Genomic DNA, 13,271 nt, shown 5'->3' with positions numbered 1-13,271 from the left:
ACATTTTTGTTTACTACGGTTTAGGTTTAGATATCCATAAAATAGTAAAAGTATAATCTATTTGAGGACCAGTGATTCTCCATGTTCCATCTCCTCGCTTTCTTTTTATATTCATATTGCCTTCAAACCAATAGTGAAATAAGAGTTGGCCTCTACTTTCTTCCATACACTCACTATTGTTTATTATGTGTGTATACCAAGGTACTTGTAAATTTAATTGACTCCTATATATAATTTTGGAACGTAATTTATATTGAATATCTTTTTTTTACTAATTCCTCCTCAAGGATGAATTACCTGAAATTTAGCTTTTTTATTAACAAAATTATGATACCATTATACAGTTACTGTTCCACTATTTTTTGCACTCCATTTAGGAATGTACCATGCTATAATAGCACATGAAGAGTTCTGATCTGGATGTATTGTAAGATTATTTGAGCATGCGATTATTGTAGATCCATCTATCACTGCACATTGCCAGTGCCCAGTTCTTACTATTTCCCCCCATATTTTACCCACATTATCAGTAGTGTCCCAATTGCATATAGAGGGTTTTGGTGCAGTATGGTAATCAGGATGGGTCATTATATGCTCTCGACCTTGAGGGGCATATGTAATAGAACATTTATGAACAGCGTACTATATAACAAGTGTTTTACCTTTCTGATTATGTGCATCAGACTCTATAATTCCCATGGGCCCCATTATAATTATTACTCTAGGCTTATTATTTTTTTGAATTGTAAAACCACACTCTTGAATACTATTGATAGTAGCCATTTTACTGGCTTTGATCCATTGTATGGTTGTTTCGTATCCAGATTTACTTTTGTTCTTTTTGAATTTATCAAAAGATTAGGTGAGCGTGCATGTAATAGCATTCTTTCTCAAATCTGAACCTTAGCGTTCAGGAATGAGATACTAGCATGAATTTCCCTAAGCTTAATTACTAGCTTAGATGTGATAGGCTGCCACCACCCAAAAATATAGTGTTTTGGGGCACTCTGACCTCCCCAACCTTCCCTGGGGACCCCAAGAACCCAGATCCCTTGGGTTCTTAAAACAAGGAGAAATAAACCATTCCCCCACCTTCCCCCTCTCAGAACTTCCCTCCTGGGCTATCCTGAGATACTGATCTAACCTCTTAAATCGCCATACAGAGAAGCATCTCACTTCCCTTCCACAAAGAGGCAAACAGATTCAAGGAAAACAGAGAGAGATTTTATCTCTCCCCTTCCAGTCTCCCCACCCATCCTGGTGAGTTATCCCAATCTCCTGGGATAAAACAAGGGAAACAGAGAAAAAACAATCAATCAGGTTCTCTAAAAAGAAATCTTTTAATAAAAGAGAGGAAAAAGTAAAGAATTATCTCTGTAACTTCAAGATGTACAGGGTCCTATAGCTTACAGACACCAGAAAGAGACCTTCCCCCCAGTACCAATACAAATCAAAATATTCCCAGCAACTACACATATAAAAGTTAACCAGCCAGATCCACAATTGCAAATAGAGTAAAACAATTTAAAAAAAACCCTAAACCGCCTGTTTTTTACTTACTACTTGAAAAGAGACTTAGAGAGCCTGTAGTAATGTCTGGTCTCTCTCAGACCCTCTGAGAGAAGAACAAAGAACTCACACTCAAACTTCCCTCCACCCGAAGTTAAAAGTATCTTGTCTTCTGATTGGTCTTCTGGTCAGGTGTCCAGTTTTCTGCTTGTAACCCTTTACAAGTATAAGAGACATTAACCCTTAACACTCTGTTTATGACAGTGCAACTACTGTATCTTTAATCCTTCTATTAGTGCACACTGCCACAGTCCAACGCTTACTACTCTACCACGTATTGTGCATGTCCCTTCCTGAGATTTCCATGTACACTCTGAGGGCTGTGGCGATCTTCCACCAGATCTTTGGTGCATCAAATTTCCTTCTCCTTGATCATCAAATAGAATATCCTATTTATGGGCATCATCAGTGATAAGCATTCTATCCATATGATTTTGTGCAATGAATTCTATAATTCGGACAGGTCCCATTACTACTTTTATTGTCCTCTGTTTATTCTCTACCTTTGAGATTGTAAAAACACATTCCTCAATATTATCGGCAAAAGCATAATTATGGGGGTAAGATTTGGCCCATCGGATCACTGGTATTTTGTCCAAATTCACACCAACACAGCAGAATCCAATAGCTAGAAACACCTAGAAGATCCAAGATGACTAGAACAGCATCCTCTATCATCTGATCTGTCTGAAAGAAATAACAAAAAGACTCTTTCCTTTTCAAATAGTAAATTGACATTTTATTTTTAAAACTATCAAATCACCAATATACATTTTTCTCTTTTCCTATTTTAAATAAGTATATCATTCACTATCTTATCTATCCTATTAATTTTACAAACTATTTTAATTTTATTCTATCCTTTCCTATAATTCCTATTCTATTGAGCCTTAGAATTACAATCCTTATCCTATTCATTTATTGCCTTTTAGTCTATCTTATTTACCTATAAAACTAATCTTGAACTTATTTTTTCTGGCTGTCCCTTATATTTCTTATCCTAAACTAATCACGCCAACAACTTTTCTTATACTAACTTCTTATTTCAAGAGAGAGAAAAATGTTAACCATAATTTCCAATTGCTCCATAGAATCATCCATTTATATCAACTAGACGGTGCAGTTGCCTAATTACATCCACTCCAAGACTCCCATAGCCATCTCTGCCTCTATCCATTAATCCGAATCTCAAATTCTGGATAACCCGTTGTCCAATCCCAATTGTGATGAGCTGGCTCACTGGTACTTGGATCTGTTCCCCAAATTCTGACTGTATCAGATAAATATCTCTAGTCTGCAGGGCTATGAGATTGGCTCCCTCAATATTTGTATTCTGCAAAGAAAATGAGGATGCAGTATCTAAATGGCAAAGTATGCCTATCTGAATACCTGGTACATTTATCATATTCGGAATTAGAGTGGCCTCCCATTGTCCAGAAATAACAGACAGGTAACTAATTCTGGAATTTCCTCATCATCTGATTCTGTGTCTGAACTGAAATCACTGTCTCTATCACTAGAAACATGTCCACCATTATTTTTTTCCTATTAGTACATATTTTATAGGTGAATGTGGTGTTTTCAGAAGCACTGGGGATAGCCCCACTAAATATTCCCAATGTTGAAAAGCCCAAACTATTGCTAATACTACTTTTTTTACGAGGAGTAAATGTTCTACTCCATTAAGAATCTTCGAAGCATATGCTACTGGAGAAGACCTGTACCATGATCTCGGCTTAAGACGCATGTATTCCACTGCTAGTCATAACTAATTGAAGTACAAAAGGTTGTCCCACCTTTGGATATGCTAAAGCTGAGGCTAGTACTACTGCCTTCTTCAGCTGAGAGAATGCTTCCTGCTGTTCTAATTCCCATTTATTACCCTTCTTTAGTAACTTATACAGTGGGGTAGCTTTTTTTGCATAATTCTCTATAAAATCTCTGCTGAAATTAATCATGCCTAAGAATGATCTTAAGGTTGATATATCTGTAGGGGCTGGTAACTTTTGCAATCATTCTACCCTTTGTTTCTCTGATGATTGTCCTTCCTGTCCTAATGTCACTCCCAGGTAATTAACTCAGTGCTGGCATATTTGAGCTTTCTCTGGACTAACCTTAAACCCAGTTTCCTTTATTTTTTGTAAAACTTGATCTAATATTTCTAGATTTTCTTCCTTAGTTTTTGTACTAATGAGGATATCATCCACTTACATGATGACGTTATCCTTACTGGACATCTTATTCACATGCATGTGACAAACAGCTGGTGAGTTATGAAAACCCTGGGGAGTTCGGGTGAAACAGAACTGTTGTCCCTGCAATGTAAAAGCAAAGTTACACCAGAAGTCTGGATGTAAAGGTATGACAAAGAAGACATTTGCTAGATCCAAGAAAGTAAACCACCATGCTCTTCCCATTATGTAACCAATTATTTCAGGATATTTTGCTACCACTGGAGTGGTCATTGGTGTTACTTTATTAAGAGGTCTAAGATTGATGATTAACTTCCAGGTTTTACCCTCTGTTTTTAAAACTCACCAAATGGCTGGATTATTTATACTTTGTTGTTCTACTATAACTCCCTGCTCCAAAAGTCCTTGAATAATCTTCATTAAACTGGGTTCTGCTTCCTTAGGATATTTATATTGTCTTTGTGGTGCAGGATCAGGTCCAGTAATTAATACCTCTGCTTCAATTTTTCCACATTCTGCCTTATCGGTAGTCCAGACCTCTTTGTGTTTTTGTGCAATTTTCAAAACTTCTGCGGGCCAATCAGCCATTTTATTTCCTCGACAGCCTTAATAGTGGCTAACCTATATCCTGATTCAATAACAATTAGTTGATCTAAAGTTTTGATCCTATCAGAAGGTATTTCCCATAATACCTTATTTACAAACTCTACTATTATTCTGAGCCTTTTTAATATATCAACATCTATTATTCCATCACCCATTAAGATTTATTAATCCAAACTGTTCCTTTACTTGTTTTGTTCCTAATCGAAAATAAAATGGAGCACTAAATGGAGCAACTTTGCTTCATTAAATCCCTGTAATTTCCTTGTTATTACAAGGGGTCCAAATAAATTTTTATTCTTGGTATTTACTAAAGAAAATGTGCCACCTCTGTCTATTAACATATTCTGTCTGAACACTCTCGGATTAAATTCCACACATACAGTACATCTCCCCACATTATCCATTTGTAAATGTGCCACTAAATCAGCATAATCTTTTGCTGCTATCAGGGAGATGAAGAGCACTTGGCCTCCCTATACCTAATACTTGAGACTTGGTGGGGTCATATGCACAGTCCTTTGATGATTAGCTAATCTCTGAAGTAATTCTTCTGTAGATAACCCATTAATTTGCTCATTAGGTTCACACTGTAATAATTTTCTCCAAAGCCAATTTCTTCCTGGATCACTTGTCCTTTGTTCATAAGGAACTATTCTTCTATTTTTATTTTCTCATCTATTTACTTCCCCTTTATTTTGCTGGTTTCCCTTGGATCATTATTGGAGAAGGTTATCACCGATACTCTTTCAGATTTTCCTCTTTGGGGTGGCATTATTTCCCTTTGTATTTGATTCAATCTTTTTGCTTTTTCTTTTGTATGGTGTAAAGGAGTTTGAGCAGGATCATCAGAAATCAGTACCATTCTAATTGTTGGATCAAATCCCAGTATTAATGCCCTTTTAAATTGAAGGGGAATCATATAACACTGGAAATCCTAATAGGATGACTCCAGAGGGCCTATATAATAATCTCTTCCTAGCTATATATAGTTCTGGCCTTTCCCTTGATCATGGTTTCTCCCTGTGGAACCACAGAACTGGATCTTCACTACGGAAGAAAAAATTTAAAATTTCCCTTTGTATTACACCTGTTTCTCTTTTTCCTCCACTCTGTATATCATAAGGAAGTCCAGAAAATTCATCTGGACTCATACATTCCTTTATTAAAGCTGAGAGATCACTTCTTGTTAACCCAAGCATCCCTGATGTCTTGGCTAAGCAACCTGCCACTGTATTCCCATTTAAGGGTCCCATAGATGTTCTCAAAGACCTATCCTGTTCAGGGGTATTTGGTCTTTCTTCTAATCTTTCTTCTCGACTTCCCCGGTTTCCTTTCACAGTGGTTTTAGTTACTGTGGCAGTAATAATTGGAGCAAAGGGAGGTGGCTTCCGCAATTCTTCCAGGTCCTCATTTAATGGTTCGTAGAGTTCCACAAAGCTCTCTTTAGAGTAATCTTCAGAACCAGGAGGACCTAAGTTCTCTTCATCCAATTCTACCTCTTCATTATTTCCAGCTTTTATGACAGCTATTATTCCTTTGCTTGCTCTTAATTCCTCCTTTAATGCACAGTTCTGTCTTTTACAAACTGCATGATTTCTTTCTTTCTTTTCTTCTCTGTCTGAGAGTACCATTCTCATTGCAGCCAACCAATTCAGGGATGCCAATTTGTTAGCTCTCAAATTGGTGTGGGACACTAAAACTAGCTCCAGGATTCAAACAACGCCTCGAGCCCACCCTTTTGGGGCACCAATTTGGTACCCCAGAATATGAACCTCAAGCATTCCAATAATGGTTTGCCTACGACTATGCAATTTGCTTTATCCAAAGGGGTGATACGGTAGTGGTCCACCCTAGAAGAATTTCCAGGGTGTTATCAGGGGGCTTGTCTCCATCCCACAGAGGGCTCCCCAGAGCAAGCTAATCGTGCTAGCCCTTCGAAAGACCTAGATACAGCCTTCTGCTCAAGGATGGACACACAAGCAGTAATTATTCAAAAACAAAATAATATTTATTTAAAAGAAATCTGCTACTCCCATGAACAAACTACTCAACCATCTCTACCACATCTGCTTTGTTATAGCTTTCATGAAGTTGGATTACACTATGCTTATGCTATAAGGATACATTTGTCATTCCAAGTAGTGACAATGAAAAGATATCCCATAAAACTGACGATAAACATGACATCTCTTTTCATAAGGAAGCTAATGGCTGAAAATGTGATCTACTGAAGAATTGTACGGACTGCTGAAATTGCCTGCTATTTAAAGAGGGCAACTGCATGATATAGCTTGAAATCAATGTCCATTTCTTTAGCATAAAATGTGTGCAGTGGAAAGGAAATGATTTTTAAAATAATAGATCTTAAACACTCTTTTCCATGGTATTACCTTGTATACCAGATGTGTTTCAATCTTAGTTAAAATAGCTTCAAGATGACTTTGTTAGTGTTTGTTTTAGGAAGACTGTAAAATTTTACTTTCTTTTTTCTGTAAAAGCAGCAAAGAATCCTGTGGCACCTTATAGACTAACAGAGGTTTTGGAGCATGAGCTTTCGTGGGTGAATACCCACTTCCTCAGATGCAAGAGGAAGATGCATCTGAGGAAGTGGGTATTCACCCACGAAAGCTCATGCTCCAAAACCTCTGTTAGTCTATAAGGTGCCACAGGATTCTTTGCTGCTTTTACAGATTCAGACTAACACGGCTACCCTCTGATACTTTCTTTTTTCTGACACCTGTTGACTAAACAAACCATCAATAGTAACATTGCCATTCACTGATTTTGTTGGATCTGGGTATTGTGGAACTAAAATGTTACATGAAAATACACAGACAAATATGTGGGTGAGTTAAATACAGAATGGCTTCTTAGACACTAACTTCATTGCAAATATCAGTTTTAAGTTCTCCTCTGTATTTTTTAAAGGTTTGTTTAATGTGGAGAAGGAAATGGGTTCTAGCAGAGCATTTCATTATTCTTTAGACCAGTTGTTTAAGAAGGCACAAAGGATTTAGAAAACTTGCTGATCTTTAAAGGTGATCTGAAGAAAACAGTGTGTGGTTGTTGCTACGGTTACCAACCCTCCAGGATTGGCTTGGCATCTTCAGGAATTAATTAATCTTTAATTAATGATTATGTCATGCGAAGAAATCTCTAGGAATATGTCCAACCAAAACTGGCAACCCTAGTTGTTGCTTCTTTATGATGAAGTCAGAATAAAAGCTGTTCAGCCTCTCCTTGAGATTCATTTCCAGGTTGACTTTAATAGCTCCATAATTAAAGGTCTGAAGTTTACAAGCTACTATTTGGCTAGGAAATAGATCTCCTTGAGAGATGCATTACTTTGTTCTGGAGAAAACTGGCTTCAATATAATCAAGGTATGCATGTTTTAAAACTGAATACTGATTACACTTAGAGGAGAGGTTTTTTGTTTTTTTGCTTTTGCTAAGCTCATTATGGGTGTGCATGAAGAACAATGTACTAGGCATGCCTATGTTTTCAGCAAATTGGCTGTTTCCTCCCATGTCTTGAAAGTAGGCTGGAAAACTTTTTCTTGAAACCTAAGACTCTGTAAAAGGGGGCTTCTTTCCTCTCCCCTTGAAAGTGAACTGTAGCATTTGAGAGACATGGTTGGTGAGGTAATATCTTTTATTGGACCAACTTCTGTTGATGAGAGAGAGAAGTTTTTGGGCTTATGACGACCTGCTCTTCAGATCTGAAAAGCTACCACTACAGCATGAAAGCACTTAATTCAAATTGCTGTTTCAGAATTTGTTCAACATGGCGCCCTATTAATTCTGACATACACAGCTCCTGTATACTTCCAATTGACCAACAGACATTCATGTTATCTCACCCAGTTACAGGTATAATAGAATTATTCTTTATGAAATAGAAAGCTGAGGCTATTTGTTTTGTGACATTAGTTAGCTTGATTTAAGGTATTTCAAGCACTGCATATTTCATCTGAAAACTTGTTTAAGTGAATGTGTTTTTTTAATTAAAAAACACTCTTACAAAAGTTACTTAGCATAGATAGGTTTCAGCGTAACAGCTGTGTTAGTCTATATCCGCAAAAAGAACAGGACTACTTTAATAAATTTGTTAGTCTCTAAAGTGCCACAAGTACTCCTGTTCTTTTAGCATAGATAACATTTCTTCATCAAAGCAGATGGTTCCAGATAAAAAAATAATCTTTTGTAGTCTTATACTAAGAGAAGAGAGGCAAGTGTCTTCTTTGTTTTTATAAGGAATAAACATTCCTTCTCTCTCCTTATGCTGTGTGATGACAATTCCTATTGAAGTAGTTACTACAGAATTAAGAGTCAACGAAGTAAATGTGTTTTGTTCCTACTGCACCAGAAAAAAATAAAGCCCGGTTTGGGTCTTGATTGCTCTCTAAACTGTTTATACAAACAAAGTGGTGTGAAAACCCAAGATATGAAAATAAAGAAAACATTCAGTGTTATAACCCCCATCAGTGCTCTGAATTATTCAGTCCCATTGTCCTCAAAACCAGAAGTCTGAAACTTGGGAGTTTTTGTGGGTATACAATACCAAGTATTTGACAACAGTAAAAAAAGTATAAGTCTAACTTGGCATATACCGTCTATGACGTACAATTTCTTAGACAGTTGCTTGAATGTATTTTTGTGAAGGAGGGTGGGAAAGATACTTTAAATTCCACCAAACTAAGTTGCACACACGAAAAAATGCATGAGGATATCAAATTTATATTTTAAGTAGTTAATTTTGATGATTATACAGTCTGTTATGCTAGTTATGCAAGAATGGCATATCTGTGTCCACAGGTGCAGAAGGAAGTTCACATAAATACTTTACTTTGTCATTTATTGGACAAACTTCTGTTTGTCAGAGAGATAGCCATTGGGCCAATAAATGACATTACCTCATCCACTTAAGTCTCTTTATCAGTCCCCATCTACCCTTCTAACTGCAAAAATGTGACTGTACCTTTTTGCAACAAACACCAACCATTGCTGATTTATCCAAAAGGAAAACTAAGGCATCGAGACAGTCTATCAGCAGTGACGCCACAGCACCAATGTGATGTGTCTTAGTGAAAAGAATGTATGGACATCTGAGCCCCTAGTGCCAGTGATTTTAGGGTAAAAGAAGGGGGATTAAAATATGCTGTCTGCACCTGAAGGTATAAGTGAAATAGTGTAGCCAAGATTAAGAACCAGTCCAGCAGCAATGCTGACTGCAAGGTATAGGGAAAGGGTGGGCAATAACTTTTGCGGGGGGGGGGGGCACTACACAAATTTTGGTAAGTCATTGCGGGCCGCACATTTCTATTATATTAATGGAGATTGTGCAGGTTTCTGGGAGGCAGTCTGAGTGCAGTAGGGAGCTCCAGGATGATGTTGGAATGCAGGAGATGGTGAGGAGTCTGGGCTCTGGGATGGAGTTTGGTGCAGGAGGGAGCTCTAGGCTAGGTCACAGAAGGCGGTGCAGGGTTTGGGAGGGAGTTTGGGTGCAGGAGGGGGTTCTGACTTGGGACAGGGGGTTGGGGTGTCAAGGGTGGGTGCAAGGTGCAGGCTCTAGCTAAGAGGTGCTTACAACGCCGCTCCTGGAACCAGCTTCTGCTGGCACACCTCTGCGCACACCTTGGGGCGAAAGGGGCAGCGGGTCTCCGTGAGCTGCCTCTGCTCACAAGCACCGCCCCTGCAGCTCCCATTGGCCATTTTCCAGTCAAGGAGCTGTGAGGATGGTGCTGGGGGTGGAGGCAGCACACAGAGCTGCTTCCCCCACGGGGGTGTACAGGACATGCCAGCAGCAGCAGCCGCCCACTTCCAGGAGTGGCATGGGTCCATGGCATGCAGGCAGCCTTTCTGAGCACCCTGCTGTGCTGCTGGAATCATGGCAGGCTGGTATAAGGGCACAGTTATGGCCGCATCATCTCTGGCAAGCAGTCTCTCCACTGTTCATTTGTTGCCCCTTCACGTAGGTAGTTTCTTGATCGGGACAGAGGAGAGCAGGTTCCTTCCCTAACGCTGCCAGCCCCGCCCCCTGTTGGTGCTCCTCGCCCCCGCGCCTTTGTCCCGCTAGGCCAGGCCCCGCCCACTCTTGTTCCAGGCTGCTCCCCGCGCCTTTTGTCTCTCACGTGCACAGCACTCACGTTCCCCGGCCGGGCAGAGAGTCACTTCCCGATTGGCTGGGGCGACTTTTATTTACATAGAATTTGAGGCTGAGCTTCCGCCCTCCCGCTGAGGGGCGCAAAGATTCCCTGCGACGTTCCGCGTTCCCTCCAATAGGAACGCTGGGCTGGCACTGTTGTTGCACGTGAGAGCGGTGCACGTGGGCCCGTTATGTAAAGGGCGTGTGGCAGCTTAGGGGAACGCCACACATGTGCGCAGGCGTGTGAGCTCAGTGTTCTGTGGGAGGTAGATGCGCATGCGCGCACGCGGCCCCTCGACTGCTCTCCTGCCTAGCTCCGTCCTGGTCCTCCTACAACGACAATGAAGCAGCAGCAGCCGGCGGCCGCGAGCGCGGGGGTCCCGGCCTTCCTGAGCAAACTGTGGGCGCTGCTGGGGGAGGCGCCCAGCAACCAGCTCATCACTTGGAGCCAGGTAGGTTCTCCCCCCCCCCCAGCGCACGGGAAGGTGAGGCCGGACTGAGCGGAGGAGACGGGCCCGCACACGAGAGGAGCCGCTCGGGGCGGCCGCGCCGCCCTCCCCATTGCCTGAGGCAAGAGGGGCCCGATGCCCTCCCCAGGGCCTTGTCCCCACCTCCCCCCGGCCTACTGCGTCCTGCGCGGAGGGGGGCAGAGCCGCCGCCGCCCCCAGGAGTAGCTGGACTGGGAGCCCGCGCCCCCAGCACAGAGGGGCCCGCAGCGCCTGGCCCGCTCGCGGGGGAGGGACAAACCCGGCACCTCTCTCAAGCCAGGGCCCTTCCTTTCCTGTCGGTGACCCAGAAACTCCTCGTGCGTCTCCGCTCCCCTCCCCCCGGCCCCGAGCTGCGATTTCTGGGTTCTGGGCACCGACCTGGCTTTGTTCAGGGAGCAGATTTACACCGCGTGTGCGTTGGAGAGTCCCGCTCCGCAGCGGGTTCAGCCTCCTGACCCCACCCCACAGGCTAAAGTTTTGGTGGGGGGGGGTGCCGGCCTGTAGACGAGCGGGCTGCTTACCTCTGATCAGCAGATTTCCGCTTTCAGGGGTGGCCTACAAAATGGGGAGGGGCTCTGACCTTTATGAGCCGATTGTGTGGCCTTGTTCCGGGGTGGATAGGTGGTGGTGGGGCACAACTGGAGTCTGAAGGTGATTTGGTTTCTTAAAATGTTTCAGTGAGAGATTTTCAGCTGAAACTTCGAGAGTTTCCAGTTTTCTGCCTTTTCTTTCTCTGTGTCCCTACTCCACAGCAATTTTAATTTTATTGTAGGATGATGCTTATTCACATCTTTGCTATCAGTTGTGAGGGTAGGTGCACAGGAGGAGAGGTAGCCTAAGCAAACTTACGGAATATCTACTCTTATAAAGCGTTTTCCTCCTTAACTTGATAAGGATGTAGGCATTGTCCTATCTCTTCCACATGTAAAACATAATAGTCAACTCTAATAACTTGGAAAATGGTCTTTGGTGTGTGATCAATAAAAATAGAGTTTCGGTCTTCCATAGAAGTGCATATGAGTGTTGATGCTTGTTGGTAATGACAGGAGGGAATTAGAAGAATGTGTAATTAAAAAAAAAATCACATGAGGGTGGTGCTCCCCTTTAGTTAAAGCAGGGGTTCTCAAACTGTGGGTTGGGACCACATTTTAATGGAGTCACCAGGGCTGGTGTTAGACTTGCTGGAGACCAGGGCTGAAGCCGGAGCCTGAGCCCTACTGCCCTGGCTTTGGCCTGGGGTGGCCAGGCTCAGGCTTTGGCTTTGGTTCTGCCATCTGGAGCGGCCAGGCTCAAGCTTTGGTCCCCACCTCTTGAGATCATGTAGTAATTTTTTTGTTGTCAGAAGGGGATCACAGTGCAATTAAGTTTGAGAACCCCTGAGTTAAAGCAGCAAAGGATCCTGTGGCACCTTATAGACTAACAGACGTTTTGGAGCATGAGCTTTCATGGGTGAATACCCACTTCCTCAGATGCATCACCCACGAAAGCTCATGCTCCAAAACGTCTGTTAGTCTGTAAGATGCCACAGGATCCTTTGCTGCTTTTACAGATCCAGACTAACACGGCTACCCCTCTGATACCTGAGTTAAAGGAGTTTTAAGGGACTAGTAAGCACTTTTATTCTCAAGTTTTTTTAAATTTGCCAGTTCTACCACTAAGACTCATTGGACCAGCCCTTTAACCATTACCATATGGATTTTTTTAGGAGATGGTTTGTTTTCAGTAGGAACAATTTGGGACAGGTGAACTTACAGCATGAACGAACTAATTATGGCAGAGAAAGCAAGAAATATTGTTTAAAAATACTTGCTGCTGGTTAGCAACCGCTCAAGGAGAAGATCTTGGAGTCAACATGGATAGTTCTCTAAAGACACCGGCTCAATGTGCAGCAGCAGTCAAAAAAGCTAACAGTGCTAGGAACCACTAGGAGAGGAATAGCTAGGACAGAAAATATCATAACGCCACTAAATAAATTCGTGGTACTCCCACCCCTTGAATATTGTGAGTACTGGTCACCTAACCTCAAAAAAAGTGTATTAGAATTGGAAAAGGTACAGAGAAATGCAACAAAAATAAATTGGGATATGGAACAACTTCCTTGTGAGGAGAAATTAAAATGACTGGGACTGTTCAGCTTAGAAAAGAGATGAGTAAGGTGGGATATGATAGAGGTCTATAAAATCGTGAGTGGCATTGAGAAAATTATGGGGAATTGTTAATTACCTCTTCACATAATACAAGAACCAGGGGCCACCCAGTAAAATTAATAGG

General features: G+C 41.6%; 2 protein-coding genes and 1 long non-coding RNA gene across 3 annotated transcripts in view; 1 reads left to right on the top strand and 2 right to left on the bottom strand.

The window, feature by feature from the left end:
• Positions 1-1,397: 1,397 nt before the first annotated feature.
• LOC127049358 (uncharacterized) lies at positions 1,398-10,683 on the bottom strand. Its single transcript, XR_007773958.1, has 3 exons — positions 10,570-10,683; positions 3,781-3,884; positions 1,398-2,256 (listed from the first exon to the last, which is right to left on the bottom strand). It is a non-coding gene; the product is annotated as an uncharacterized LOC127049358 (long non-coding RNA).
• Positions 10,684-10,760: 77 nt separating this feature from the next.
• The window catches only part of HSF2 (heat shock transcription factor 2), a 39,610-nt gene continuing 37,099 nt past the window's right edge, over positions 10,761-13,271 (top strand). The window contains exon 1 of the mRNA XM_050949683.1: positions 10,761-10,964. Coding sequence (XP_050805640.1) covers positions 10,854-10,964 — 111 coding nt within the window. The 5' untranslated portion in view covers positions 10,761-10,853. The remainder of the gene's footprint in view (positions 10,965-13,271) is intronic.
• Positions 12,536-13,271, bottom strand: part of CCDC185 (coiled-coil domain containing 185) — a 311,099-nt gene continuing 310,363 nt past the window's right edge. Inside the window, exon 2 of the mRNA XM_050949629.1 lies at positions 12,536-12,580. The gene's annotated coding sequence lies outside the window, so the exon portion shown is untranslated. The remainder of the gene's footprint in view (positions 12,581-13,271) is intronic.

The sequence above is a fragment of the Gopherus flavomarginatus genome, chromosome 4 (genome assembly GCF_025201925.1).
Source record: "Gopherus flavomarginatus isolate rGopFla2 chromosome 4, rGopFla2.mat.asm, whole genome shotgun sequence".
NCBI lineage: Eukaryota > Metazoa > Chordata > Testudines > Testudinidae > Gopherus > Gopherus flavomarginatus.
The sequence above is the reverse complement of the archived record's forward strand: the minus strand, read 5'-3'. Positions and strand labels throughout refer to the sequence as shown.